Source organism: Palaemon carinicauda, unplaced genomic scaffold (assembly GCF_036898095.1).
Source record: "Palaemon carinicauda isolate YSFRI2023 unplaced genomic scaffold, ASM3689809v2 scaffold276, whole genome shotgun sequence".
NCBI lineage: Eukaryota > Metazoa > Arthropoda > Malacostraca > Decapoda > Palaemonidae > Palaemon > Palaemon carinicauda.
The window spans coordinates 97,172-125,000 of record NW_027170416.1 but is presented as its reverse complement, the minus strand read 5'-3'; the positions used below and the strand labels follow the sequence as shown (position 1 = coordinate 125,000).

At 43.6% G+C, this 27,829-nt stretch overlaps 1 protein-coding gene across 2 annotated transcripts in view; it reads left to right on the top strand.

Moving 5' to 3' along the window:
• LOC137636345 (CREB-regulated transcription coactivator 1-like) overlaps positions 1–27,829 on the top strand; it is a 132,064-nt gene that overhangs the window by 11,421 nt on the left and 92,814 nt on the right. The window contains exons 2-3 of one of the 2 annotated variants that reach the window (XM_068368752.1): positions 6,483–6,635; positions 7,686–7,724. In XM_068368752.1, the coding sequence (XP_068224853.1) occupies positions 6,483–6,635; positions 7,686–7,724 (192 nt within the window). Of the gene's footprint in view, positions 1–6,482; positions 6,636–7,682; positions 7,725–27,829 lie in introns of both variants that reach the window. The other variant, XM_068368751.1, reaches the window with a different exon arrangement.

The following is a 27,829-nucleotide window of genomic DNA, read 5'->3' as shown; positions in this document are numbered from 1 at the left end:
AAGCAACTCGCCAGAGGAAGAATGGGTGTGGGTCGCCATCCTCCGTAGCCAACTCCTGGGGGCTTCAGCAGTCCCGAGCACCTCGGGATGGCTCCCTAGGTCCCGCTCACCAGTAGGATTTGTCTCCAGCAGCAGGTATGATCGACGGAGGGAGTCGTCTCTTCAGGCCCCAAGGGACAGGCATAAGTCCGCGAAGGTTCTGACTCCATCCGCCCAGCGGAGAGAGTCTCCCCTTCGGTCTGGCAGCTGCGTCCCGGCCTCAAAATCTACGACGCACCGTCCGGAACGAGAGACACTCCTTCCCTCGACGGGCAAGCCCGCAGACCCCTGGTCCGCCAGAAGAAGAGAAAAATCCAGGATGGAGGCCTTCGTCCCAGCGGCGATGCCTGTCCTACTCCCTGAAACGAGGAGACTGAACCACTCCAGGAAGATGCTTCCTCCCCGTGCGGCTCCCCCCGTCGAAGGTCCTCCGTCACGAGCACTGGAGCGCCCGACGGAGAATGTAGAGGACGGGGCAGAAGTTTCGGCCTACAGGAGGGTGATAGGCCTCATTAGGCATCACCACAGGCTGGACGAACCTGAGCCCTCTACTGATGAGGTCTGGCTCTCGAGCCTCAAAAGGCTGGTGGATGCGCCTGTGCAACAGAGGCCCTCGCTATCCCTCCCTCTGTCTAAGGATGTTTGGCTGGGTATGGCGCACGTTGACAAGATCGTGGCCAACCACGCGAAGCTCCCAAGAGCCAGAGCGCCTCTTAGAGTTCTCCAGGGCCTGAAGACACAGAGCCGGTTCTACCTTCCCGAAGGACACCGCGCGGGCCCCTGTTCAGTGGAGCCAGCAGTCGCCATCCTGGGACAAGGAGCGGCAGAGGAGAGGGCTACCACGGCCCCGGTTTATTTCTCCCCTGCGGAAACTTCCATGATGGAGGAGCTGGCCAAGGACCTAGTGCACGTGTCATCGTGGCTGGATTGGTGGGCCTCCACGCTGGTGGGGTTCCAATCCTCGCACGACATCGCAATCCCGGAGAATCCGGCCTTGCTGAAGGAGCTGATTAGCTCGGGAGGTAAGGCCCTGAAGTTCCTCTCCTACCAATCCATCGCGCAGGCCGCCAACTGGATACTGCGGAAGAGGGACACTGCTCAGCAAACTAGTAAGGAGGCTCCCTGACAGAGAAGCGAGGTCCCTGAGGAGCCTTCCACTGTGGGACGACTCAGTGTTCCCCCTCAAGGTGGTGGAGGAGACAGTGGAGAGGGTTAGGAAGCTAAAGGATGCGGGAGAATCCAGACCCCCTCCAGCGAGAAGACCTGCCCATAGAAGGACACCCTCCGACGCCTCGCGCCTCACCTAGCCAGCCCAGGAGAGACGCCCCTACTACATCTTGGCAGCAACCTTCTTGCAGGAAGTGAGTGCTGGTGGTTGATTGCTATAATGGTTGTTAAGTAAGAGATTTGTACTTGCTTGGGAAATAGTTGACGATGTATGAGAAAAGCTGCTGTAGATCCACCCTCTCTTTGTTCATCTTGTAAGAGGCATGATTTTTCACAATCATCTCCGAGTGCTGCATTTAGGTCGTGGTAGTCAATTCCTTAGGGGGAAGAAGAGAGTCTAACCGTCTCTAGGGGTATGTATGGGCAACATCCATGAAGACATTGAAGTTGCTTCTTTTGTCGCCTCAGTGAGTGTTTGCTGCCAATGCTCCCCTTTGCGCATATTCCTCTTGTTTGCTCCCAGGGGAGTAAGCGTCAGGAGCAGAGAGACCTCGGATCTGTATTTGGAGGCTTTTTGAGGTGGTGATGTCGTTGAAGAACTTGTCTGTGCGGGGTGCCACATCTCTCCTGCCGGAGAGTTGTTCAGGTGATGGTAGAGTCATGGGGAACTGCTTTGCATGACTCCCTGATCCACCCAGCTGTTGCCTTCAAGACTTCTGGCCCTTTGAAGGGTAGCAGCAGCCAAACTTTTGGGTTCAGCCAGGCCTGCAGGTTCACGATCGAGCGATGGGGAGCTGGAGACAAGCAAAGTGCAGAATGGAAACAGTGGAATTTGTGTTGTGTTCCATCTAAGAGGGAGACTTCATGCTTTCGGTATATCTGAAGGACGCATGGGTTAAAGTGGCTGACCATCAGACCTCTCATAAGTACTTTTGCTTCGCCCTCAACGGTACTGAAACAGTTCAAGACTGCTTCTGTGTATGGCTCCTCAGGTGTTCACCATGGTAGTTGGTTGGGACCACTCACAAGGGATACGTCTCTTGATGTATCTTGACGATCAGTTGATCCTGTCCACCTCAGAGAGCTATTGCTTCAGGCTCGAGATCTGATTCTCGCATTTTGCCACTATCTTTGAATATTGGTAAACTGTGAGAAATTGAATGTCATACTCAAGCAGAGGTATAGTACCTAGGCATACTGATAGACATATGCATCAGCAAGCTCAGGGAGGTTGTGTGACCCTTTCTGTCCAAGACAGTTGTTCCAGCTCGACTGCAGCAACGTCTTCTCAGACATCTGTCTTCACTGGAGAAATTCATTCCTCATGGGCAACTCAACTAGTGAATGCTTCAGTGGTATCTGAAATATCACTAAGTAGCAAACAGGGATCTCCTGTTTCATCCTGTGCTGGTGTCACACCTAAAAGGTGTGATCTGAAGAGGAGAGGCTTTTGCGCATGAAGTTCCTCGAGAAGCAATCAGCTTTCCTAGGCTTGCAAGCATTCCAAGAAAGTTTGAGGAGGCACTCGGTAGTGCTGATTGGCAACAGCATTACCATAGTGGCTTATGCCAATAAGCAAGGGGACACACCCACTCTGAATTGATGAAGCAAATGCACATCTGGGCGGCGTTTTACGCCATAGAATTATCAGCAAGGTACATTCTGGGCAAGAGGAATGTACTAGCGTATGCACTCAACCATCAGGGGTAAGGTTGTAGGATCAGAGTAGTCCCTACATTCTTGTGTGGCAGAAAGGCTTCTTGCCCTGGGGGGCTCTCTGGTAATTGACTTGTTTACCACGCAGTTAAATAGGAAGCTCTCCAGCTTTTGCTCCCACATTCCAGATCCTTTGGCGGTGTTCAAAGGTACCTTCAAACATTCATGGGATCACCTGGACATCTATGCCTCTTCCCCCTTCAGCCTGATCTGGCTGGTAATCAACATTGTGTTGATTACGCCAGGTATCAAGATAACCCTGGTGGCTCCCAGATGGCCACACACGGAGTGGTATCCCGATCTGCTTGTTCTTGCTCTTTTGATCTAGGTCCTGGGATAGCTACCCCCTGGCCTACTCTTTTCTGTCAGCTACTCCTGCAGATGTGCCACCAGTCCGTGGAGTTGTTAGTTTTTCACAAGTGGAGACTATTCAGCATCTCTGAGAGAAAGGCTTTTCGCGAGGTACTGCACAGATGTATGTACAGTATTCCTCCGGAGGTCCTCTAAAGAGGTCTACCAGGATAACTGGGTCATCTGTGATTGGTGTCATAGAATTGGTATTTCTCTCGCCAGTGTCTCTTAGTTGCGGCCATCAAAGACTACCATTCGGGCTTCAGTATGGTCTATTGACTGAAGGGCTTAGACCTCTGAATTTCCTGGGAGTCGTCTGTGCTCATGAGAAGCTTCTAGAAGTCTTACCCACCCCGGAATCTTAAGATCTCCGGAGTGTGATGTGACATTGTTTCTTAGATACCTTTAAGGAGTTCATTAGACAGAGATCTGACCCTCAAGACTGTCTTTTTGATAGCCTCAACATCAGCGAAAAGAGTAAGTTTGTTGCATGGTCTCTCATTTGTAGTCATCAACGCTTGTGGATGGAAGGAGGTCTCCTTCAGTTTTATGCCGGACTTTATGGCCAAGACTCAGAATCTTGTGCTGCATGACCCCAAGTTCGAGTCCTTCTTCATCCCCTTCGTCTGAGATGCGTCAGGTGCTGATGATGACAAGATGTTCGTGTGTCCTGTGAGGGCTCTGTGGTGCTATTTAAAAAAGACCCGACGACACAGTTCTGAGTGTAGGAGAGTTTTGTTTAACAATGGCAGGTCCAAGAAAGAGGTATCAAGGAACACGGTCTTTTTCTGACTACGTGTGACGATCAAGCTTATGCCTTGACTGACGAGAGAGTTGAGGCGCCATTAACTAGCTCTTCTCCTTCATTCTTCTGCCACTTTCTTGGGGGTCAGCAATCAGTGTTACAAACTGGTCGGACCAGATGCTAGTCAGTTACACTTCAGAGCACCATTCTTTGTGACCAAAGAGTTTTATCTTTAAATGTCATCCCGTTATTCATATAGCTGGTATTTGATTTTTCCTGATGTCTCCTTCGTGGGTAGGGTTTCTTTTACATGGAACGGTACAGTTCAGTGTACGTCTTCCCAGGGCATATCAATTTAACATCCCTATGGTAATCAGATAGTGTCCTTGCTTAGCTTCTCTGCAGGTCAAGCCTGGAACACTTTCAGAGAAGTTACAGAATCTCCCATTTTTATACCAAGGAAATGTCCAACCCTCCAAGCTGCGAGTCTCCCTAATTAAAGGAAAAGGATTTAAATATAGCATAGGACCAAATAAATTTTTTTTAAAAGTAATTTTTATTTTTCCTAGCCATACAAACCTAAGTCCTTTGATATAACTTCCCTCCTCGAACCACCCCCTTCCTGTGTCGAAGTTTCAAAAATGAATAGAGAACTGATTCTGGGGGAGTGTTCCGGATCTTTGCACCAGGCCCTCTCCTATTGGATAATTGCTTGTTATCCATTTCAAATAACCGGCTCCAACTTGCACTGAAGTAATTTCCCTAATTAAAGGACTCAGGTTTGTATGGCTAGGAAAAATACAAGTTACTTATGAAATTTGTTATTCAGTCTAAAATGATATTTAACCACTCCCTCAATCTAGAAAAGCAGCAGATAACTGACAGCTTGTCTTGCCACAATGAGATTGATAAGATTTCTGAAAGATGGACCCCACTTCTTGCCAGACAACGCCATCTATACAGCTGTAGTATATTAGATGTTGTGGCAAAAGAGAGTGAGAGTAAATAAGACATTTTCTAAGGATAGATGGAGATGCAAGCAAAGTTTTTTTTAGGATAAAATCTTATGAACCTCATGTGTGTTTCATAGAAATAATAGTGGGTGGAACAAGGTGAAGAAATTTTTACATTTATTTCCCCCTCTTCCTCTTTGTTCTCTTATGCTCTTTCTTAAACTAGGAATGAATAGTAGTGTAGGTTTAGATTTCTTTTCAGAAAAGGTTTCATTAGACTTTGTGTTAGTGCAGTATTAACAGTGGGGTATGTTGTCTGGTTCTTTTAAGCTCTTTTATCTACTGCTTTTATTTTTTATTGTCCTGATTAATAGTTCCTTTCTGCTTATTTTTCCATTGCTTAAACCAGCTAAGCCTTTTACTCTTCTTTTTGAGTTCCTGATTGCCATTTTCTTCAACTGTGTGATCTTCCCAATGTACTCCTGCTAATCTTCTATGAACCTTAGCATTTTGTAAATACAAATTTTCCAGTGTTTCCATTGTATATAAAATGTCTGGTTCCATACAAACACATGTGATACATCTACTAATCAATAATTGAGCAATCTCTACACTATATCTATGTTGCTATTTCTCTAAATACTGAACCTATTAGCGGGGCACTACTTAACACAGGGCACATTATAGATAGCACTATTGTAGTGGTTTTGTGTGTAGTCCTTTTGTCCTTGTTAGTTGCTTTCTTTTTCCATCTATATCATCAAGTACAGTATTTTGTTGTTCTACTCATTCAAGAACACATACCTTTTAATGATGGCTTTACTATATTACTATGGAAATAAGACTTTCAGCCCTTATTAATGAATTTATATTAATTATGTACATACTGTAATATGTACAGAGGGCTGGGATATCTTGGATAAAATATCAATCATGTTCTAAGTTGAATACTGACTACAGTGCCTAGTAGAAATACACCTAAATTTTTATGCAGATAAAGTATCATGAATGACTGACAAGTAAATTTCATATCTATTTACCTCTAGACCTGTAGTAGCCAATTGGAAATGTATCTGCGTGGCAATCTTCTGGACTGGGGTTTGAGTCCTTGTCAAGCTCGATATTTTATTGTAGTGTCTGCAACTTCACCATCCTTGTGAGGTAAGGGACAGGGTTTTGGGGGAGCCTATAGATCTACCTGGTGAGTCATCAGCAGCCATTCCCTAGCCTTCCCTGGTCCTAGCTTGGCTGGAGAGGGGGCTTGGGCACTGATCATATGTATATATGGTCAGTCTTTAGGGCATTGTCACTGTCCCTTGCCTTTGCCATTCATGAGCGACCTTAAAAAAGGCTTAGTCATGATGCTTAAAGTATTTAAGGATATATGGTAGCTGAATTTTGTTTGAAGTCATTATTTAATATACAAATGCTATGGAAACTTTTGAGAATGATAGAGTTCTTATCATCCTTTTTTTTATCATCTTTTATTATTTATGTCTTTGTTTTTCCAGCCGAAGCCAACACCCCAGCCAAAGCAACATCTACAGATCCAGCAACAACATCACCATCTCCAACATCACCCTCAACACCAACATCAACAACAGCAACATGCGCTAAAGCCTCCCCAAGGGGGTTCTTTGCCAGATTTCTCCATCAACTTGCCGGTATGTGGCCAGTCTCTAAATTTAATAGGAATTACAGAATACTGTTATATTACATACGTACTGTACAAGCATGTGCAAATGTAGTAACAGCATTTAAGCATCTTAATTATTATCAGTTTGTCAAGGTTGCTTTAGATGTAATAAAGCTTTTGATTGATTCAACTTTTATGCTTTATTGAAATTTAATTTAAAACCCTTTAAATCTCTCTCTCTCTCCCTCCCTCCCTCCCTCCCTCCCTCCCTCCCTCCCTCCCTCCCTCTCTCTCTCTCTCTCTCTCTCTCTATCTCTCTCTCTCTCTCTCTCTCTCTCTCTCTCTCTCTCTCTCTCTCTCTCTCTCTCTCTCTCTCTCTCTCTCTCTCTCAACTTTAATTAGTGAGAAAGGTTTTAATTGTTGAGCATGAGCAATCCTTTCTTTAACTTTCTTATCTCAAGGTGGCCAAAGTATTTTCATTTGTGTAAATAATCACAATTTCTTGCATTTTTTGAGATTTTTTTTAACATAGAAAGGGATACAGAGGTTAAGTTTAAAGCAATTTATCATCCTTAAAGCCTTTAAATGTATTATGTTTACCAGTTCCTTGTATTAGACAGGTGCCTTTCATCAGCATGTCTTTTGGCCACTTTTAGTTAGGATGGTATTTGTTTGCTTGTAAAGCTCCTTAGCTGATGATAGCTTAGTGGTTTTAAAGCAGTACGTAAGGTTGGTTCATGCATTTGTAAAATAAAGGAGAAATGGTGTGTATTTTTAATGTAGATTCATAAGTTTTTAAGTGTAGTTTTTATCCTTTTATTACTATTTTATTATTATTATTATTATTGTTATTATTATTATTATTATTATTATTATTATTATTATTATTATCACCATTATCATCATCATCATCATTATTATGAGTATGATTATTATGATTACTGATTATTGTCATTATTATTTAAAAAGCATCCTAAATTCCTCCCTTTGGTTTAAGTGTGTGTGAACTACACTTCCCTTCATAATTGTAAAGGTTTGAGAGCTTTTCATTACAAAATTACTCCTTGCTTTACAGCAGGTTAGGGGACCATCATACTACCACCAAGGTTCACTTCAGGTAAAGTTATTCTTAATTTTGTAGACCTTCATGGAAATTATAACATTGTAGGTTACTCACTTTAAGTCTGTCACTCCAATTTGGAAACTATTTGCTATGTCATTGGTGTTGAGTGCCTGGCTCATAAATTTTGTCATTTGGAAAGTAAATATGTTGAAAGTTCAACGTTACTGTAAATACCTAAAGACTTTTGCAGAATGCCTTCAGCCTTTGGCTGCATTGCTTTCTGTCTGTAATTTTTCATCCATTCCATTTTATTTCTTCTTGGGTTGCCTCAATTGTCACATTTAGTAATTACCTGGTTTTGTTAAACTATTAAGCAATAACTAAAAGTATTTGTGCAGATATCAATACCCGTAGTTCAAGTAAGTTTTCAATTTTATTTATGGAATCAGTTGGATACTTGAGTCAAGTGTTCATTTCAGTTATATAATGATTAACATAATTTTCCAGACTGTACATTGGATCCTTATTCAAGACTCAGAATGATGTCAGTATGGAAGGAGAAGGGCTTTTGTTAATAAAACGGATTTTGATCAAAGTGAAAAATCTATTTGTTCCGTAACTGGAATACAAATCACGCTATTTATTATGGATTATACTTTTGACAGAGCTGAATTGACGAGCCATTAAAATTTAGCAAGGGTTAACTACCCACACCGCTAGTTAGGGGGGGTCGAGAATCTACAGAGCGGCATAACCTTTTCATCCTTCCCCTCCCTCGTACTTGATGTTGTGCTTAGAACACATCAAAAGAAGATAGGAGGGACCATAGTGTTGCACCACACGACCTCAGCTCTCTGGAAAGAGTCCGAAAGTACCTTCACTTATATCTCTTAAGAGATGAAAGCCAACTTTCCGGTCCTTCAGCAGCCTCATCGGTTCCTAACAGACCACTCAGTGATGTGATGAACGACAACACCACACACCACATAGAGACTCACATCGGCAAGCAAGAAGGAACTTGCTCGTAGCCTCTTCCCATCTAACAGTATAAACACTAAGATGGGACTAAGTCCATTCGGTACCACTATCAGCCCGCTTCATTCCAGACTAGAAGAACATGGGCGCTGACGGTCTGTGCACACCATCTCGGATAAGGTATACCGAATAGTCTTTGGATCGCCTTGTAGCCGACAAAGTCCCGACTTTATGGGGTCCTCCAACTAGGGATCTGCTTGCAACGCTCCAGAATCTCAGACTGCTGTTGCTCCCCAGCCCTAGACCCCAAGGCTCTTTGGCAACAACGGTGGGTACAACAATGACGTTTACGTCTCGTCCCTGTTTTATCTGGAGAAGGACACTCGAGAAGGCTAGAACATCGGTCAACCTCAAGGATTCTTCTAGCTCCGCTATGGCATTATGCAGAACTGTTTCCAAACCTTTTGCAGCACCTGATAGTCTCCAAGAGAACCCTCTCCACATCACAGACAACCCACTTCGACACCTACCACAAGCTATAGCTTTGCTATGATTGTATGCCAGGAGACTACCCAATACCTCTTTTGCGAAAGACTACCCAATACCTCTTTTGCGAAAAGGATGTCTATATATCTGAGGAATTCCTCAGCATCAGTCTACTAGGCAGTATAACGTCTAGTTGGTTGGTGTCATGTTAAAGTCTCTCTCCACTCGATACTTCTATTCCAGCAATAGCGGAATCCTCAAGTATATACAAGAGGAAAAGACCCCCTATTCAGTTTTGATAGGTAAAGATGATCACTCAACCTTGATCCTTCACCTTCAAAATGAAAGAAAGGGACACCCTCTCATCGATAGACTTTTCGTAACTCATACGGACTTATAACTTGCCTTTCCCCAGACCTCCTTATGTTCCACTTCACCAGGCAACAAATTTTCTCCTGATTTAAGAAGACAATGTTCCTACATGCTCGGACAGCAACCATACGAGTGAAGGAACTTCATGGTCTCTCTTTTGACATCGCCCATTATTGAGAAGGGCGAAAGACAATGTTCAGTTTCGTCCCTGAGGATGTCGCCAGACACAGTCTCCAGAGGTGACGGATCCTACACAAGTCTCCACTCGGTAACGGACGATCCAGATCATCCGTTTATGTACCCAGAGTAAGGTATGAGACTTTACTTTAAGAAAACAGCAACAGCCCACCCGGGTCCCTTCTCTTGTCATCAGCACTGGGATAGACTAGAGGAGGATCATCGAAACATCATCTCGACATGACGACACAGTGTCAGGGGCATAACTATTTTCAAAATACTGGAAGTTTAAAAGTTTATCAAATGGCAATAAATTATAATTAAGAGTGAATTTAAATATTTATTTTACATAAAACAGAACTTTCACTGAAATATTTATTAGAGAATATGGCTCAGGATCGTAGGTTGTCTTATTGCTTCTTGGCATGTAAGCGAGGTATCCATCCCTATGAAGACCGATGATGCGACCTCACTAATATCCCCCAATATCAGAAAAGTCCTCAGGATCTATAAATATGCGATAAATACGCTCTATTGATATAGAGCAAATATACGAAAATATAATATCAAAACTATTTAATTGCCAATTAATATAATAAATGTATGAAGATTGAACAAATATGAACTCGAACTAGCAAAATAAAATAAACACCTCACAAATATAAGTAATTAAACCAGTAATAAATCCTAAATTTCAAATAAAAATAATATGGTTGGTCCTTTGGATGATTTTTTATAGTTCAGGTTGAGGAGACAATTCATTCAAAGTGAATAAGTAACTTGAGTGAAATCTACAAGGCATAAGCATTCATGTGGTTTGCAACTTACCTCCACTCTAAGCAAGCCTCTCTAGGTTAACTGCAGCTCTTGTTGTTAATTCACAAGTCGATGTAATTTGCGATAAATACGCTCTATTGATATAGAGCAAATATACGAAAATATAATATCAAAACTATTTAATTGCCAATTAATATAATAAATGTATGAAGATTGAACAAATATGAACTCGAACTAGCAAAATAAAATAAACACCTCACAAATATAAGTAATTAAACCGGTAATAAATCCTAAATTTCAAATAAAAATAATATGGTTGGTCCTTTGGATGATTTTTTATAGTTCAGGTTGAGGAGACAATTCATTCAAAGTGAATAAGTAACTTGAGTGAAATCTACAAGGCATAAGCATTCATGTGGTTTGCAACTTACCTCCACTCTAAGCAAGCCTCTCTAGGTTAATTGCAGCTCTTGTTGTTAATTCACAAGTCGATGTAAACTTGCTGTAACTCCATGGTATAGTAGCCTCAAAAATAAGTAATCCAAGTGCTCGCACTTCCAAGCAGGATCATCCTCGACCAATGGTCACACTTGTCACTTAATGCTTCATGATAAAATTTAGGCTAGATAGGTGAAAATTACAGGAGAAGAGTTGACACGCCCTTTTCGGCTGCTGAGTGAAAAAGCACTCCCGTCTTCAAACGCTGGGACTAGAAGTAAACTTTTGAGGTGGATTAAAGGTTTTCGTTCAGTCTCAAAACTCTAGTATTAAATTTAATTACTTTAAAGGAGGAATTTTATGGTTGCAAACAATTGTTGCTTTTCCAAACTTAAAACGTAACATTCTGAAACTGAATTAGTCTCCAAAGCAAGAACACAAACTAACCATTATAAATAATTTTAAACTTTTCCCAAAAAATAAAAACACTTAAAATTTTGAAACTAGCAAAGAGTAGAAATCAAGGACCATAAAGGGTGGATACTACGCTCAAAAGTTAAAAAGAACAAAGTGAAAAAAGTTTCACTTTCTTTTTTTTTTTTGTCAACACTCCCAGCAAAGATATTCAATTTCAACTGTTTTAGTGTAAGAAGAAATTGAATATCTATTTATCAGTAATAAAAAAAACTCACGTCCCATACAATTAAATATACATACATACATATACCAAGGCATTTCCCCCAATTTTGGGGGGTAGCCGACATCAACAAATGAAACAAAAACAAAAAAAGGGACCACTACTCTCTACGTTCCTTAACAAGGGACTCGACCGAGTTCAGCTGGTACTGCTAGGGTGCCACAGCCCACCCTCCCCCGTTATCCACCACAGATGAAGCTTCATAATGCTGAATCCCCTACTGCTGCTACCTCCGCGGTCATCTAAGGCATCGGAGGAAGCAGCAGGATTAAATTAAATATATACAAGAATTATTTACAAGGTACAAGTAATTCATATTGAGCATTTCCATGAAGATAAAGATTTTTCGTTTTTTGTGCGCCTTTCAAAGCAGCCAATCTTTTAAGCCTCTTTGATTCAAGATCCTCATTGGAATGCTCATCCTCTTGCCTATGCACTGCTTTAGAGTGAGAATATTCATTAATACTCAGTAGAGGAATTAGTGATGAAGTGTGTATTTACTCTTTCTTTGTTTCCTTTCATTACTGTTGCACCAGTGGTTTCACCAATTGAGTTCATCTGAATGCTTTTAACGATTCCCATAGGATAATTTGCAGGTTTCAAATGAACATCTTTTAGTAAAACTATATCACTAACTTGCAAATTCTCGTGCGATACTGGCTTGTATCTGGAACCAACATTAGTGGCTTGATGCACAAGTTTTGCAAGGAATTCAAAGTTATAAATTTCTTTTAAACGTGAACGAGACTTGCGCAGTTTACTATAACTGTCCTTAATATGCTCTATTGGATCCTTAGAAGGAGTCCATGAAGGGTCCGAATTTGGAAGAGGTTGCAAATTAGGAATGATGGTCAAAGACACAAACTTATAGCCCTTTAGCAAAATTTCAGGTGTTATTGCAGCAGGAATGACTTCATTTGGATTATTATCTCTTAAAGACTCATGAAAAGCAATTGGCCTGCGATTAACTAAATGTACAGTCTCTGCTATAAGAAACTCAAAATCAAGAGAATTCAATACAGTATTTTGAACTGAACCATATATAAGTCTTTTTAACTAATTTGACACAACTTTCCACAAGTGATCCAAGTTGGTTACAGCCTTTGTAATATTGCTAAAATTCCATGTTCCTGTAGACATTGCACAGTATCTGGGTCCTTTAAAAAAAAATCAGAAATTAAATTAGTACCTACTACAATTTGAGATCCCATATCTGAAAAGCACAATTGTGGAGTACCATACTCCCAAATATGTAACTGGAGTGCTCTCAAAAATGTGGGTACAGTCAGGTCAAGGCATAATTTTAAATTTATAGCTCGAGACCACAAACAGGTTATACAAAGCAACCAAGTTTTTGTTTTAACCCCTTGGTACTTAATATAATACGGGCCAAGATAGTCCAGGAAAATAGACCTGAAGGGAATATTGGGAGGTTTCAACCTGAAATCTCTGTATGGACTTTGATTCAATTTGACTGCATGTCTGTGAAATCGTCTGCAGTTTATACATTCTTTCAAAATCTTCTTTACAGTCGAAAAGAAATGTGAAACCCAAAAAGTTTTCTGAAATTCGGTCAACAATGAGTAAATGCCAGCATGGTTGGTCATTTTATGCATTTCCAAGATTAATTTCTTGGTCAGGACGCTATCCTTTGACAAAAGGATATGCGACAACATAAATTTATCTCTGTCCTTCCAGCGTGCAGTCTTACTTCTAACACGCAATATACCATTGTGATCTGGATAAATATTAAGTGGCTGATTATATAAGGGATCTCTTTAACTGCATTAGAAGACCCTGCAAAATATTTAAAAACTTCTGGAAAGTGAATCTGCTGGTCTCTGTAGATTACAAAGTTATAAGCTTCTGACAAAGTTTCTTCATCAGTAAGACAATTAAAATGTGAATATTTACTTGGGTCCCTCATCTTTACTGCAATTTTCAGGTTATTAATAAACCTTATCACATACCTATGGACTGAAACTATACTCTTGAAGCCAGAAAAGGAATCCATAGAAACTAAATGGTTTATATCTTCTCGAACCACAGATTCAGTAGCAACATGAACATAACTACTTTCAAGAGAAGAGCTTATACCTTCTTCTCTGAGCAATGTATTAGGAATGGTGACTTCCATCAGATCACTTGCGAAAACATCAATATCTGCATCAGCAACAGTACCACTGAAAAAATTAGCTTTCATTAATTGCTTATAGGAGAGAGGTCGGGTGATTGCATCAGCTGGGTTTTTAGAGCCTGCACAAGTTTTAAACTTAATAGGGAATTCTTCACACATTCTGCAGATACTATCTAATCTATTTTTCACAAAGATCCTCAAATTACATAATTTATCAAACTTTGTAACATGTGCTGATAACCAATGTAAGCAAACTAGACTATCTGTGTATAGATCTATTCCTACTATGTTAATAGGCTCAACACAATTAGAACCACTTAATTCTCTTCTAATATCATGTAATACTTCAGTCCCTAAAGAAACTGTCAGAAATTCAAGAGAAGGTATGGATTTAGATTCTAACTGTTTGTTAACAAATCTGTTCTTAGCCATGACAGTTTGTTTTTTTAGTTCTCAAATTATATAAGGACACAACACAACCGTAAATGCTTCTAGAATTGTCTGTATATGCAATCAATTTATACATATCATCTCTCCTACCAACAAATCTATTAACTGAAATCTCTGGAGAAGAATTTAGCTGCTTAGCAATATTAATCCATTCTCTTAGCAGATCATCAGACAGCCTATTGTCCCAACCAATTTCTTTATTGCACTGTAAAGAATGCATGAATATTCTAGTTCTATTTAGTAAAGGTCCACAAAAATTGAAGAGATCAAAAGTTAATGCAATTGAACTCAAAATCTTCCTTTTAGATGAAGCATTCTTATCCAAAACCAATTTCTGGGTGGACAAAGAATCAGTCTCTGTATTCCAAAGCATTCCAAAAAGCTTAGTCACAAGGGTCGACTTCTCACCAGTTTCTCCATCAATGGAACTCTGCAAAGATTTACAATTTGTTATAAACTGTTGTACTTCAAATCCACAAGGTTAAAAAATCTGCTTCAAATTATCGAAGGCCCATTTCAATTTAACTGGGTCATTGAATGAAATCACACAATTATCCATATAAAATAAATCATAAATATTTCTCTTCAAAATCCTAATTTGTGGCGAATCATTCTCTCTATCAACCATGAGAATGTAATATAAAGCTAAAAGCAGTAAAGCAGGACTAGGTCTAATACCCAAAGGAAACAAAACATGTTTGTACACAATTAATGCAAAATCATTCTTGGCAACATTTCTGTACCAATAAAACAAAAGCTTTTGCTGATCAAATTCAGGCAACAAAATTTGCAAGAATGTTTTTTTTTTCAAGTCAAAGCACAGAACATTGCTATCAAATCTCAATTGCAGTATAGAAGTAGATACTTTCTTATTAAGGCAAGGGCCAGCTAACATTGCCTGACTGTGGCTGACTGTTAAAGTCTTTGAGGGATCATTTTCACAGATATCAGAAAGAAAAACATTTCTGCATTTTCTACTCTCCTTTTCGAACCCGAATACAGGTATGTGTGGCAAAAAGGAAAAACTATGATGCTCCTCCAGGAATTGAGATAAATTATTTACCTTCTCTATTATACTGAGACGCTCGTGTTCTCTGAAAACATCGTCTATCATTCCAAGAGACTTCATCTGTGTTATATCTCTTAAAATTAGACTTTAGCACCAACTTTGAAAGAGTTTGATTTTTACCAAGAAGATGAGACACTTTCTTGTTCCATAAGATAGGAAGCACTAGTCTCCCATCATCACTGGGTGTAACAGAATTCAAAGCATAATTTATCAAATGCATATAATTTTTGATACAAGATGCATTATACAAAGTTTGATCATAATTCAGTATCTGAGAACACTGTTAAGAGAGAATAGCATCGGTAGCCTTTTTTAGTTCAGATTGAACAAGATTACCTTTATCATCAAGTACAGCATAATTTACTTCTGCAGAAATACATTCAGTGTTAGGGGAATAATCTTTCTCCGGCTCAATAGTAGTCACTGAATCAGCCTCAGAATGATTAAGTAATACGCTTGGATTCCTTGCAGAATTACTGCTGTGAGGAATACTTTGCAAATTTCTCAGGTATTCATTAACATTTCCAGAAAGCATGCCAAGGGAAGTTTCCAAATACTGTATGCAGAGGGAACATCAGAGCCAAACTATTTCATCATTTCTGGTAAACAATGAATAGAATTAGTTCCGAGTATGAACTTGATAATATCAGAGATCATATCCTCCCCTTTTGCCAAAAATTTATCTGCAAATGCATATCCCTTTTCCAGAAATCTTTCAACAATTTGACTCAAACCTGGAAGAATTAGCTTTGTATTGATTTCTGGAATGCAGAGATTGCTTCCACACAAAAACTGTTCACATTATTATTTAAATTAACACGAACAACATTAGTCAACAAATTTCTTTGAGAGTTAATACCTCTTACAGTGACACTGAAATTTGACTCAAATATATCCAAATTATTTTGCTTTGCAAATTCAGCATCAATGAAATTAAGCTGAGAACCACTGTCTTTAAGACAACGCATTTGCTCATTATTAGACAAAACAACCGAGAAAGTGGGTAAAGTGGAAGCCCCGGTATGTAAAAGGAGCTTGTTGCAATCTATGCTCACCATGCCATTTGTTGCTCCGAGGGAAGAGCCCTTTTCTTTATTAACGTTATCAGTAGAAACTTTACCATTACTACTGTATCACACAAAAAACAGAAATGGCAGTTGTTACATTTGTTACATTTTCTCAAGAACCTGAATCTACATGAACTTGTTTTATGAAAATTAGCACATTTAGTGCAAGCATTCAACTTTTGCAGCCTTTCGACCTTTGCCTTTGGAGAGGCATAAACCTTACACATGTTAACTGGATGATCAGCATTTTCGGAACCATTTTCGTCCCTGCACAAAATACAACCCTTCAATTACACTGCACTGGAAGAGTCAATCTGTACGTTACTAGCAAAACTTGATGTTGATCTAGCATCTGACTGAACTTTGCGATTAACTTTCTTCTCCTGATATCTTTTCTGAACCCCAAGGTAATGCTCTGTGGCCTCAAAAATATAATCCTCAATATCCTTAAGCAAAGGTTTGTTTTCATTTGTTAATTGTAATTTGAGACCATCATTCATAGCATCCCAAAAGAAATATTGCAAGACATCATCAGTGGTTATTGCAAGTGCAGCGAATGAGTTTTTAATGCTTCCCATCTTACCAATAAAGGCATATGGGTCAGAGTCATACATTAATTTTAATCCTGAAAGTGCAAGCACAGTTTCAAATTTCTGACCTAATTCAGAACCAAAAGCTTTTTGTAACAAGGCCTTGGCTTCCTCATAATTCTGTTCAGTCGAAGATAAAGATTTCACAAGAGCTAATGGCTGTTTACCTAGTTGAGTTTGGAGATAAATAAATTTAAGATTAGAGTCTACTTTCATCGTCTCCATAGCCTTCTAAAAATCCTTAAAAATTTTTTCTATGCTTTCCCCCTCAGAATGATAATATACAGGAAGAAGCAAACATGGGTATTTAATCTTAGGAGATGGGTTACTAGGCAAGGGAATTTCTGGTCCTTCTTAGCAGATTACTCTGTGACGCAGGTTTTACAAGAAAGGATGTGAATGCTCCAGGTGACTTTCACAACCTTTCTCTTGCAACACGTAACCCACAGGAACTCGATACGATCTCTATCGGTCCAGTGGTGGCTGCACAACAGCTGGTTGTATACCTCAAGCTCCTTATTGGACAAGTAGCAGAAGGTTGAGGGCACTTACCCAGTTTTAGTCTGCTTGAATGAAAAGATTTGTTTGGCTCTTATTCTTTTCTTCATCCTACCCTCTCGTGGGGAAAGCAGCATCCTGGGTTCTCTGTATAAGCTGACCTCAAACCACTGCAGGTAAACCGTGCTCCCTTGTGTACCTAGTATTAAGCTAATACTGTTGCGTACCCATACCCTGACGAGGTGGTGTTGGGAAAGTCTTGGTTACATGAGGTTTTTCCTACATAGAATTGGAATAACTTTACCTAGACAGTCACACTTCTGCATGTCTTAACACACAGCTTGCGTAGGCCGCGGACCTTGCGTAGCGAGTTTGTTGCGAGGGCAGGGACTTCTTATTTTTAAATACTAACGTACACAGATAAATAGCCCCCGGGCAAAGCCAAAAGCCAGATTGGCAGGGACGTCCACCCTTCTTAATGGGTGAGTCACCCCTAATAAATAGCGTGGTTTGTATTCCAGTTATGGAACAAATGACAAATTCGTAGATAATTTGTATTTGTTCCAACACAGAGACTTACCTCGAACTACTTTCTTAGGAGTTACCTGGAATCTCCTCTCAACCGACCAGAGTTTTGTGTAGTCTACCCTACTTCCGTTTTCTATGGAGGACTGACCCAAGAGTAAGGAGAACGTGCCCTGAGGGTAGTCCTGAGCTAGGTCGGCATTAGCTTGGGTCTCGCTCATCAGTAAGTTCTCTGGTCGCGTCGTGATACCATCACGCCGCTCTCATTCTCTTGCGACCCTTTATGTCCCGAGTCGTGTGTCCCACGTGGTTACCGCGTGGTATCTCTGTACTTTTTCCCTTATGTTCGTGCGTGTTCACTCCTTCCCTTATGTTTCCCAAGTGAATTCCTTGTTTATTCCCTTCGTGCCTGTGTCTTGTGGTTGTATTGTGATGGAGCAGATCCGCCGTTGTCCTGGGCCTAGAGCCGGGAAGTCGTGTGGAGCGTTCCTTTCCAAGCCGGAAGTGGACCCGCATTCCCTTTGCTCTTCCTGTAGAGGCAGTGTGTGTTCGCCGACAGACACGTGCGATGAGTGTGTTGGCTGGAATGAAATCCAGTGGGTGCGTTATAGCACGAAAAAGAAGAAATCATCGAAACGGTCTCCCAGGAAGTCAAGCATCTCTTCGCCGTTACCATCGCCAGGTGGACGGTCTGACAGGGCTTCTGTCTCTTCTTCCCCTACCCAGGGTAGGGGACGAGGTAAGTCCGTTGCGGGGAAAGTGCCGAGGGCTCTTCCCCAGGAGTCTAATTTTCATGATGTGGGGGTTGCTGGGCCTTTTCAGGCTAGTGGGGAGCCTGATAGTGCTATGTCTGGGGGTTCTGGAGACTCTACCCTTGTGATTGGGGGGCACGTCTCCTTCGACGACCCCATGTGGACTAATAACGCTGTACCTGTCTCTTCGCCCGCGTCGTGGGCCTGTGTTTCAGGTACTTCAGCGGCTGGTAGCGTCCAGGAGAAATTAGACTCGATGGTAGGTGAGCCCTTCGGGTGGAGGCTCCCGAAAACGCCAGGTAGGTCCCCGTTAGGATGGAAGACGGCCTTGATACCTGGTTCCAAAGTGTAGTGCGACCAACCTCCTTTCCAGCTCCTCTGACGGCGGTTCCGGATTCTTTTTTGCAACCCTCGACCTCTGGAACTCAACCGGTCGCGAAGACCTCCATGGCCCCCGCTCCCGTCCGTCGTTCGGGTTGTGCAGTATCGTCGGGATCTTCGGAGGGAGGTTCTTCGGTCTCTTCAGAGGGTGAAGCGAGGAGGAGACACTGACAGCGGAGGGAGAGGTCCAGGAGCAGGCGTTCCCGCTCAAGGTCCCACTCGAGATATAGTAGGAAACAATCCAGGTCACCAAGGAGGAAGCACAGGAAGAGTAGGTCCCCCCGATGGTGAATGGGTCTTCGTTCCCCGCAGGAGCGATTTTCAACGTTCTCCAAGCTGACGGTCCAGGGACTATTCGCCACGAAGGCCCTTGACCAGCCACAAGTATGACCCTCGCAGGGAACAATGCGAGAAGGCCTCTTCAGGCAGGCGTAAGACCGCGAAGCTTCCGGCTCAACCTGCCCAGCGGGGGGAGCCGGGCTTTCGGACAGGCAGCCTGGAGTCAGCACAGCTGGCTCGGCCCTTGGAATCACAGGAACGGTTTCCTCCGTCGGGTCAACCCACAGAAACCGCGTCCTCGTCCTCCAAAGATATTTTGCAGACGGTAATTCTCGCCGACACGGCGATTCCCATCCCGACACCCGGCCCTAGTGCGGAGGTTTCCATCGGAGCAGACCGCTACCACCGCAGGGTGGTGCCCGTTGAGCCAGAGCCGCGGCGCCCTGTGGGAGTGCCCGGTGACCCGGCACCTCGTAATCAAACAGAGGGTGTTGCTGACGGCAGAGAGGGTTCCCCGACCAATGACTCGGCGTATCGAAGAGTGATAGGCCTGATATGCAGGCATCATCGTATTGAAGAACCTGTTCCAGCCGACGAGGACTTCTGGAGGTCCAGCCTAAGTTGGTTGATGGAGGCACCTGTGCAGCAGAAAACCTCCCTAGCCCTGCCTGTGGCCAGGGATCTAGTCCTGGGATGGGCCCACGTGGATAAGATTGTGGCGGGCAATGCTGAGGCTCTCAAGTCACAGAGCTCCTCGAAGTTACTACAGGGACTCAGGTCCCAGAGTAAGTTTTATGTCCCTGAAGGGCAGCGACCGGGACCCTGCAAGGTAGTGTCTTCCCTGGAAGTTCTGGGTCAGGGTGCCCCAGAAGACAGAGCCTCATCAGCCCCGATTTGTTTTTCGCAGTCGGAGGCTGCGATGATGGAAGAAATGTCGAAAGACTTAGTACACGTCGCCTCCTGGTTGGACTGGTGGGCCTCCATGCTGGTAGGGGTGCAGGCCACCTATGACTTGACGGACCTGGAGCAACAAGACCTCCTGAAGGAACTTATCATCTCCGGGGGCAAGACTTTGAAGTTCTTGACGTATCAGTCTCTTGCCCTATCAGCGAACTGGGTACTTCGAAAACGGGATACTATCTTGGCGAAGCTTTCCCGGAAGATCCCGGACAGAGAGGCAAGGGCTTTGAGGAGCCTACCGGTGTGGGGTGACTCCCTGTTCCCGTTAAAACAGCTGGAGGAGCTAATGGAGAAGATCTCAAAACGGAAGGAGGTGAGCACGCCCAGACCTCAACCCGTGAGGAGACCCGCCTACAAGAGGTCAACATCAGATGGGCCCGCTACTTCTCATGCCTCTCCTAGTCTGACGAGGAGAGACGCTCCATCTTCCTCTTGGGCTCCAACACCACAGCCCCCCGAAGAGGAGCCCCAGCAGCGTCTGCCTCTTTTAGGACGGCTTATTCAGCGTCCAGGAGAGGACGTTCAGGCCACTCCTCCAGGAGGAGATAGAGTGGGAGGCCACCTACTCCTGCCCAAGCCTCAGGTTGGGGATGCCTCAGACGAAATTGGCAAGCATGGAGGGCTCACGGTGCGGAGCCCTGGACAGTATCCGTACTGAAAGAAGGGGACAGACTCCCGTTCTTAACGGAACCTCCAGCCTGACGGAGTGGCTGGCACCCAAGGACCCATTGAAGAGGGCGGCCCTTCAGGAAGAAGTGGCCACGGTATTGGAGAAAGGTGCCATGGAAGAGGTCCTACATCTGGGACCAGGCTTCTACAGCCGACTATTTCTGGTAGAAAAGGCGACAGGGGGATGGAGACCGGTGATAGACCTGTCAGCCCTCAACAAGTTTGTTTGCAAGACGGACTTCAAAATGGACACTCCGAAGTCGGTCTTGCAGTCCTTGAGGGAAAAGGACTACATGATGACCATAGACCTCAAGGACGCACACTTTCAAATCCCGGTCCACCCCTCAAGCAGAAAGTTTCTCCGGGTGAAGTGGGGTGCCCAGATCCTGCAATTCAAGACCCTCTGCTTTGGTTTGTCAACAGCTCCTCAGGTATTCACGAGAGTCTTCACGACAGTTTCGGTGTGGGCTCACGAGCTGGGTATTCGCCTCATTCGGTACCTGGACGACTGGTTGCTCCTTTCCTCCTCAGAGGACGTTTTGAGGGAGCAGGGTGTAAAGCTGCTTCAATTCTGCAAGGATCTGGGTATCATGATCAACCGAGAAAAATCGAACCTGTCGCCCTCCACCAGGATGACCTACTTGGGGATGTCACTGGACTCCCAACTAGTGAAGGCCTTTCCGTCAGAGGACCGTGTGAACAACCTAGTAAGGATCCTTCTGCCTTTCCTTTCGGGACAACCCAGGAGAGCCAAGGACTGGCAAAGGCTGATAGGTCATCTAGTGTCGTTAGAGAAACTCGTTCCCCAAGGGAGGCTCAGGCTCAGGAGCATCCGATAGAACCTGAAGGGTTTCTGGAACCAACTAGACTCACCCCAAAAATTAATCCCCGTCCTGCCAGACACAATACCCTCCCTGGAGTGGTGGCAGTGCCGGTCGAATACGCTCAAGGGGATGCCCTTCGCAACCGAGCCTCCCGAGATGCTCCTGTTCACAGACGCCTCCAACGAGGGGTGGGGAGCACATCTCCTCAACGAGACGGCGAGAGGAACCTGGACGGACGAGGAGAAAGGGCTACACATCAATGTCCTAGAGCTGAAGGCAGTCCTAAAAGCTTGCCTGCAGTTCATCGATCTTCTAAGGGAAAACACGGTGGCGTTGATATGCGACAACGCCACAGTAGTCGCGTACATAAAGAAACAAGGAGGCCTAAGGTCAAAGGAGTTGTGCGATCTCGCTCTAGAGATCCTGGATTGGGCAGAGTCGAACCAGATAGTGATTTCGGCAAGGTTCATCCTAGGCAAGAAGAACGTTCTAGCCGACGGTCTCAGCAGGATGGGACAGATAGTAGGAACAGAGTGGTCCCTCCTCCCAGAAGTAGCCAGGCTCATCATTCAAAGGTTGGGATCCCCAGTGATGGACCTCTTTGCAACCAGGCTGAACGCACAACTCCCCGTGTTTTGTTCTCCTGTCCCAGAATCAAAGGCGGCCTTGGAAGATGCCTTTCAGCACAAATGGGACAACCTCGACGTGTACGCTTTTCCCCCCTTCACATTGATCAGGCAAGTGCTCAACAGAGTAAGGGCGGCCCGAAACTTAAAAGATGACTTTGGTAGCGCCCTGGTGGCCGGAGAGGGAGTGGGTCGCGGATCTAAAAGACCTGGCATGTCTTCCTCCGTGGCCGCTACCCGTCAGGCCAGATCTTCTACAACAGCTGCACTTTCTCAGGTTCTACGACAACCCGCAGTCTCTACGCCTTCACGCCTGGAGGCTATCGAGCGGCTCCTGAGGAAAGAGGGATATTCGTCAGGTACTGCAGAGAAGATGTCGCGTTATCTGCGACGGTCTTCAGCGGCGGTCTACCAAGCGAAATGGGCCGCTTTTACGAAATGGTGTGCTTCAAAGAACATCAAGCCCCTCAAAGCTTCGGTCCCAGATATCGCAGATTTTCTAGTGCATCTCAGAGACGAAGTTGGCATGTCTATTCCAGCTATAAAAGGGGTACGTGCAGCCCTGGGTCAAGTCTTCCTGCTGAAGGGCATCGACCTGGGCACCTCTAGACACATCTCTATGCTCATCAGGAGCTTTGAACAAGCCTGCCCTCCTCAGACCGCCAGGGTGCCTCAGTGGGACTTGGCAAGGGTTTTGAAAATGTTAAGTAGACCCCCGTTCGAACCACTGAAGGATATAGTAGACAGGGATCTCACTCTCAAGACGGTCTTCTTGTTGGCCTTGGCCTCTGCGAGGAGAGTGGGACAGATCCATGCGCTGTCTTACGACGTCTCTCATTCGAAGGGGTGGAGAGAAATCTCCCTCAAGTTCGTCCCTTCTTTCGTGGCGAAGACTCAGAATCCAGCAGTCTGGGATCCAAAGTTCGAGGGATTCTCAATGCCAGCCATCCCTAAGACAGGGAATCCAGAGGATTTGAAGTTGTGCCCTGTCCGGACCATTAGAAAGTACCTTGAAAGGACTGCACACCTCCGGCCGGGTATCAAAAGTCTTTTCGTCTCTACGGGTGCTACGAAGAAGCAGGTATCGAAGAATACCATCTCCTTTAGGTTGAGACAAGTTATTGTCAGGGCCTATAATGAGGAGGGACTGACCCTGCCAGGTACTCCTAGGCCAAATGACATTAGGGGCCTAAGCACTTCTTTAGCCTTTGAGAAGAACATGGCAGTGGGCCAGATAATTCGAGCGGGCACCTGGTTCGAATTAGTCGACCTTCACTGCCCATTATCTCAAGGATTACTCGAGAAGATCTTTAGATGCGTTTTCTATTGGAACAGTCATCTCCGCGCTCCAAGCGATTTAACGGTGAAGCCCCAGGTACAATCGTGGATAGCAAAACCAAGAGAGACAGGTTCGTTCCTTTTCACCCTAGTCCCCGTTTTCCTATCCCTGATCGGAGATAACCACACATATAAACCAATGAAGACACGTCTCTGCAGCTTCGTCACAGGACTCAGCATCATGGAATTTTTTAAAGGGTGAGTACTTAGACACTAACATGAGCTCTTTGTGTAGTTTGCCCTACCTTTCGTTTTTCCCGTTTTTATATAACCTAGTTCACATCTAGGTTACGTGACGTCCGCTTAGCTGGGTCTGAAGTTCAGGAAGACACTCCCTCCTCCTAAAGTGTAAGTCTCCTAAGAAAGTAGTTCGAGGTAAGTCTCTGTGTTGGAACAAATCAAAAATTTCAAGTGATTTTTATTTTTCCTAACATACTTACCGAGAACTACTTTCGGGTAATGGCCCTCCCTACCTTCCCCGAGTGCCTTTCTGACCTTGAAGAGCCTTTTGTACCATCCTAGGAACTTACTGACGAGCGAGACCCAAGCTAACGCCGACCTAGCTCAGGACTACCCTCAGGGCACGTTCTCCTTACTCCTGGGTCAGTCCTCCATAGAAAACGGAAGTAGGGTAGACTACACAAAACTCTGGTCGGTTGAGAGGAGATTCCAGGTAACTCCTAAGAAAGTAGTTCTCGGTAAGTATGTTAGGAAAAATAAAAATTACTTAAAATTTTTGATTTTTCCTAACTATACAAAGCTTAGCTATTTATACAAACTTGCCTGCCATCCCTATCCCCCTTAAAGTCCTACCTCCTAGCAAAGTGACTAAGTCACAGGTGTGTGAACGGGAGTGGTAGCAAGCTATCCCCCCTACCCCCGCTAACTAGCGGTGTGGGTAGTTAACCCTTGCTAAATTTTTATGGCTTGTCATTTCAGCTCCGCCAAAAGTATAACCCCTAATATATAGCTAAGGTTTGTATAGTTAGGAAAAATACAAATTATCTACGAATTTGTCATTTTTAGGTGAGAGGGCCATGTCGTCCTTATGGATGGGCTCCTATAGGTAGCCTTCTAAGGGATATTTGCTGCAGTAATACTCCCAGAGAATTAAAACCAAAGGTCTCCAGGATTCCAACTCCTGGCACGAGTATCCAATAAAGGATATCGTATAATATCAAGGGACGTATTCTAGATACGACGCATGGCAATCCTCACCCCAAATAGATTTAACGCTTCGATGTAAGGGGGAAGAGTGGCAAAAAGGAAGGGGTGCCGTTGTAGGTACCCAATGGATCTCCTTCCCTACTACTACTGCGACGCCATTCCTATTCTTGCCGTTAAGCAGAAATGGCCACAGATAAAGTAATTTTGTGAGGGATAAGCAAAAGGGTGGGTTCCATCAGGACAACATGGCCCTCACACCCAAAAATAGATTTTTCACTTTGATCAAAATCCATTTTTTGGGCTCAGGCCATGTTGTGCTGATGGAAGTACAGTGATACCTCGGTAGTCGAACGACTCTATACTCGAACAATTCGGAGTTCGACCAAAATTTTCGAGAAATTTTTGCTGCGGTGCTCGACCAAAAATTCGGTACTCGACCAGCCGAACACGTGACGACCGCATGGGCTTTGTGATGATCGCGCCATCTCGGCCACTCTCGCTTGTTCGGGAAGCATCAGTTCTCTCGAGAGCGTCACTCAGACAACGCGCGATCAGCATTCGTTGTGATTTAGTGATTTTCAGTGCTTTTAATTGCTTTTTTAGCTTTCATAATGAGTCCCAAGAAAGTAATGAGTGTTAAGGGGAAGGAGAAGAGGAAAACAGTGCGAACAACGATCGAGTTGAAGAAGGAAATTATAGCGAAATATGAGAATGGTGTACGAGTGTCCGATTTAGCGGTAGAATACGGAATGGCGAAGTCGACCATTTCTACGTTTTTAAAGCATAAAGAAATGATTAAGAAGGCGAATGTTGCAACGGGAGTTACGGCGGTAACTAAGCAAAGGCCACAAGTGATTGAGGAGATGGAAAAGTTGCTTTTAATATTTATTAAAGAAAAACAGTTGGCCGGGGAAAGTGTTAGTGAAGCGTTCATTTGTGAAAAAGCGTTGCATATCTATGAAGAATTAGTGAAGAAAAGTCCGAGTACCAGTGAAAGTGATTCATTTACATTTAAAGCGAGCAGGGGTTGGTTTGAAAAGTTTCGTAATAGAACAGGTATTCATCGTGTTACTAGGCATGGGGAGGCAGCTAGTTCGGATCAAATTGCAGCCGATAAATACGTGGGGGAATTCGATCGGTACATAAATGAACAAAATTTGATCGCACAACAAGTCTTTAATTGTGATGAGACTGGGTTATTTTGGAAGAAAATGCCAGCCAATACGTACATTACCAAGGACGAGACGAAGATGCCAGGTCACAAGCCAATGAAAGATAGGCTAACATTGTTGCTGTGTGCAAATGCAAGTGGCGATTGCAAGATCAAACCCTTGTTAGTGTACCACTCGGACAACCCCCGGGTGTTCAAACGAAATAATATTTGTAAAAGTGCACTACCAGTTATGTGGCGCTCGAACACTAAATCTTGGGTCACAAGACAATTCTTTACTGAGTGGATAAACGAAGTGTTTGCCCCCCAGGTTAAGGCTTACCTCATTGAAAAGAGCTTGCCAATGAAATGTCTTCTGGTTATGGACAATGCTCCTGCACATCCTCCAGGTCTCGAGGATGACTTGAAAGAAGAATACAGCTTTATCAAAATCAAATTCTTGCCCCCCAATACTACTCCCATACTCCAGCCCATGGACCAACAGGTCATTTCAAACTTCAAAAAACTCTATACCAAGGCCCTTTTCAGAAAGTGTTTTGAAGTGACCAGTGACACGAAGTTGACCCTAAAGGAATTCTGGAAGGAACACTTCAGCATCCTCAACTCTGTTAACATGATTGACCAAGCTTGGCGAGGTGTGACCTATAGGACATTGAACTCTGCCTGGCGTAAGCTGTGGCCATCATGTGTCACAGAGAGGGAGTTTGAAGGTTTCCAACCAGAGGCGGGTCCAAGCACTGCTACCCCTGTAATTTCTGATGACACTGATGTCGTTGAGGAAATTGTTGTCATGGGCAGGAGTTTGGGGCTTGAGGTCGACAAGGATGATATTGATGAGCTTGTAGAAAGCCATTCTACCGAGTTGACTGTGGAGGAATTGTTGCACCTGCAACAACAACAGCAGCAGGATCTGATTGTGGAGCAGGAATCTTCAGAAGAGGATGAGGTAAGGGAGGATGTTCCAAGTTCTCTCATCAATGAAATTTGTTCCAAGTGGGCAGATGTGCAGGCTTTTGCTGAAAAATACCACCCAGAAATTGCAGTAGCAAACCGGGCAGTGCATATGTTTAATGATAGTGTCATGTATCATTTTCGAAGAATACTGCAGAGGAGGAAGAAACAATTAACAATAGACCAGTTTTTCACAAAAGAAAAGAAAGCTGCTACATCAAAGCCTGTTTCTCCTCCAAAGAAGAGACAAAGAAGAGAAGAAACCCCTGAAATAGATCTGCCCACCCTTTCATTGGAGAGAGAAACAACTCCTGAAGGAGAACTACCCCGCCACATCATGGAAGGGGACTCTCCTTCCAAGCAGTAACCTCCCCCTTCCATCCTCTCCACATCCATCCCTGTATGCCATCGAACCGCTGCTCAAAGGTATGTTCACTACAGTACAGAAAATGGTTTAAAATTGTTTTATTTTAGTACAGTAAATGGTTTAAAATTGTTTTATAGGATTTTCTGACCAATTTCATACACATTTAGATAATTATTGTTGTTTAGGTACACGTTTTATTAATATTTTGGGCCTGTTCGAGTGCTTGGGAACGGAATAGAATATATACCATTATTTCTTATGGGGAAAAAAAATTCGGTACTCGAACAAATCGGAGGTCGAACACGGATCTCGAACGGATTATGGTCGAGTACCGAGGTATCACTGTATACTAGAGAATTGTCTTGAAATTACTATTAGCTGTGGGTTTGTGTATGTGATCTACCTTAAATAGATTT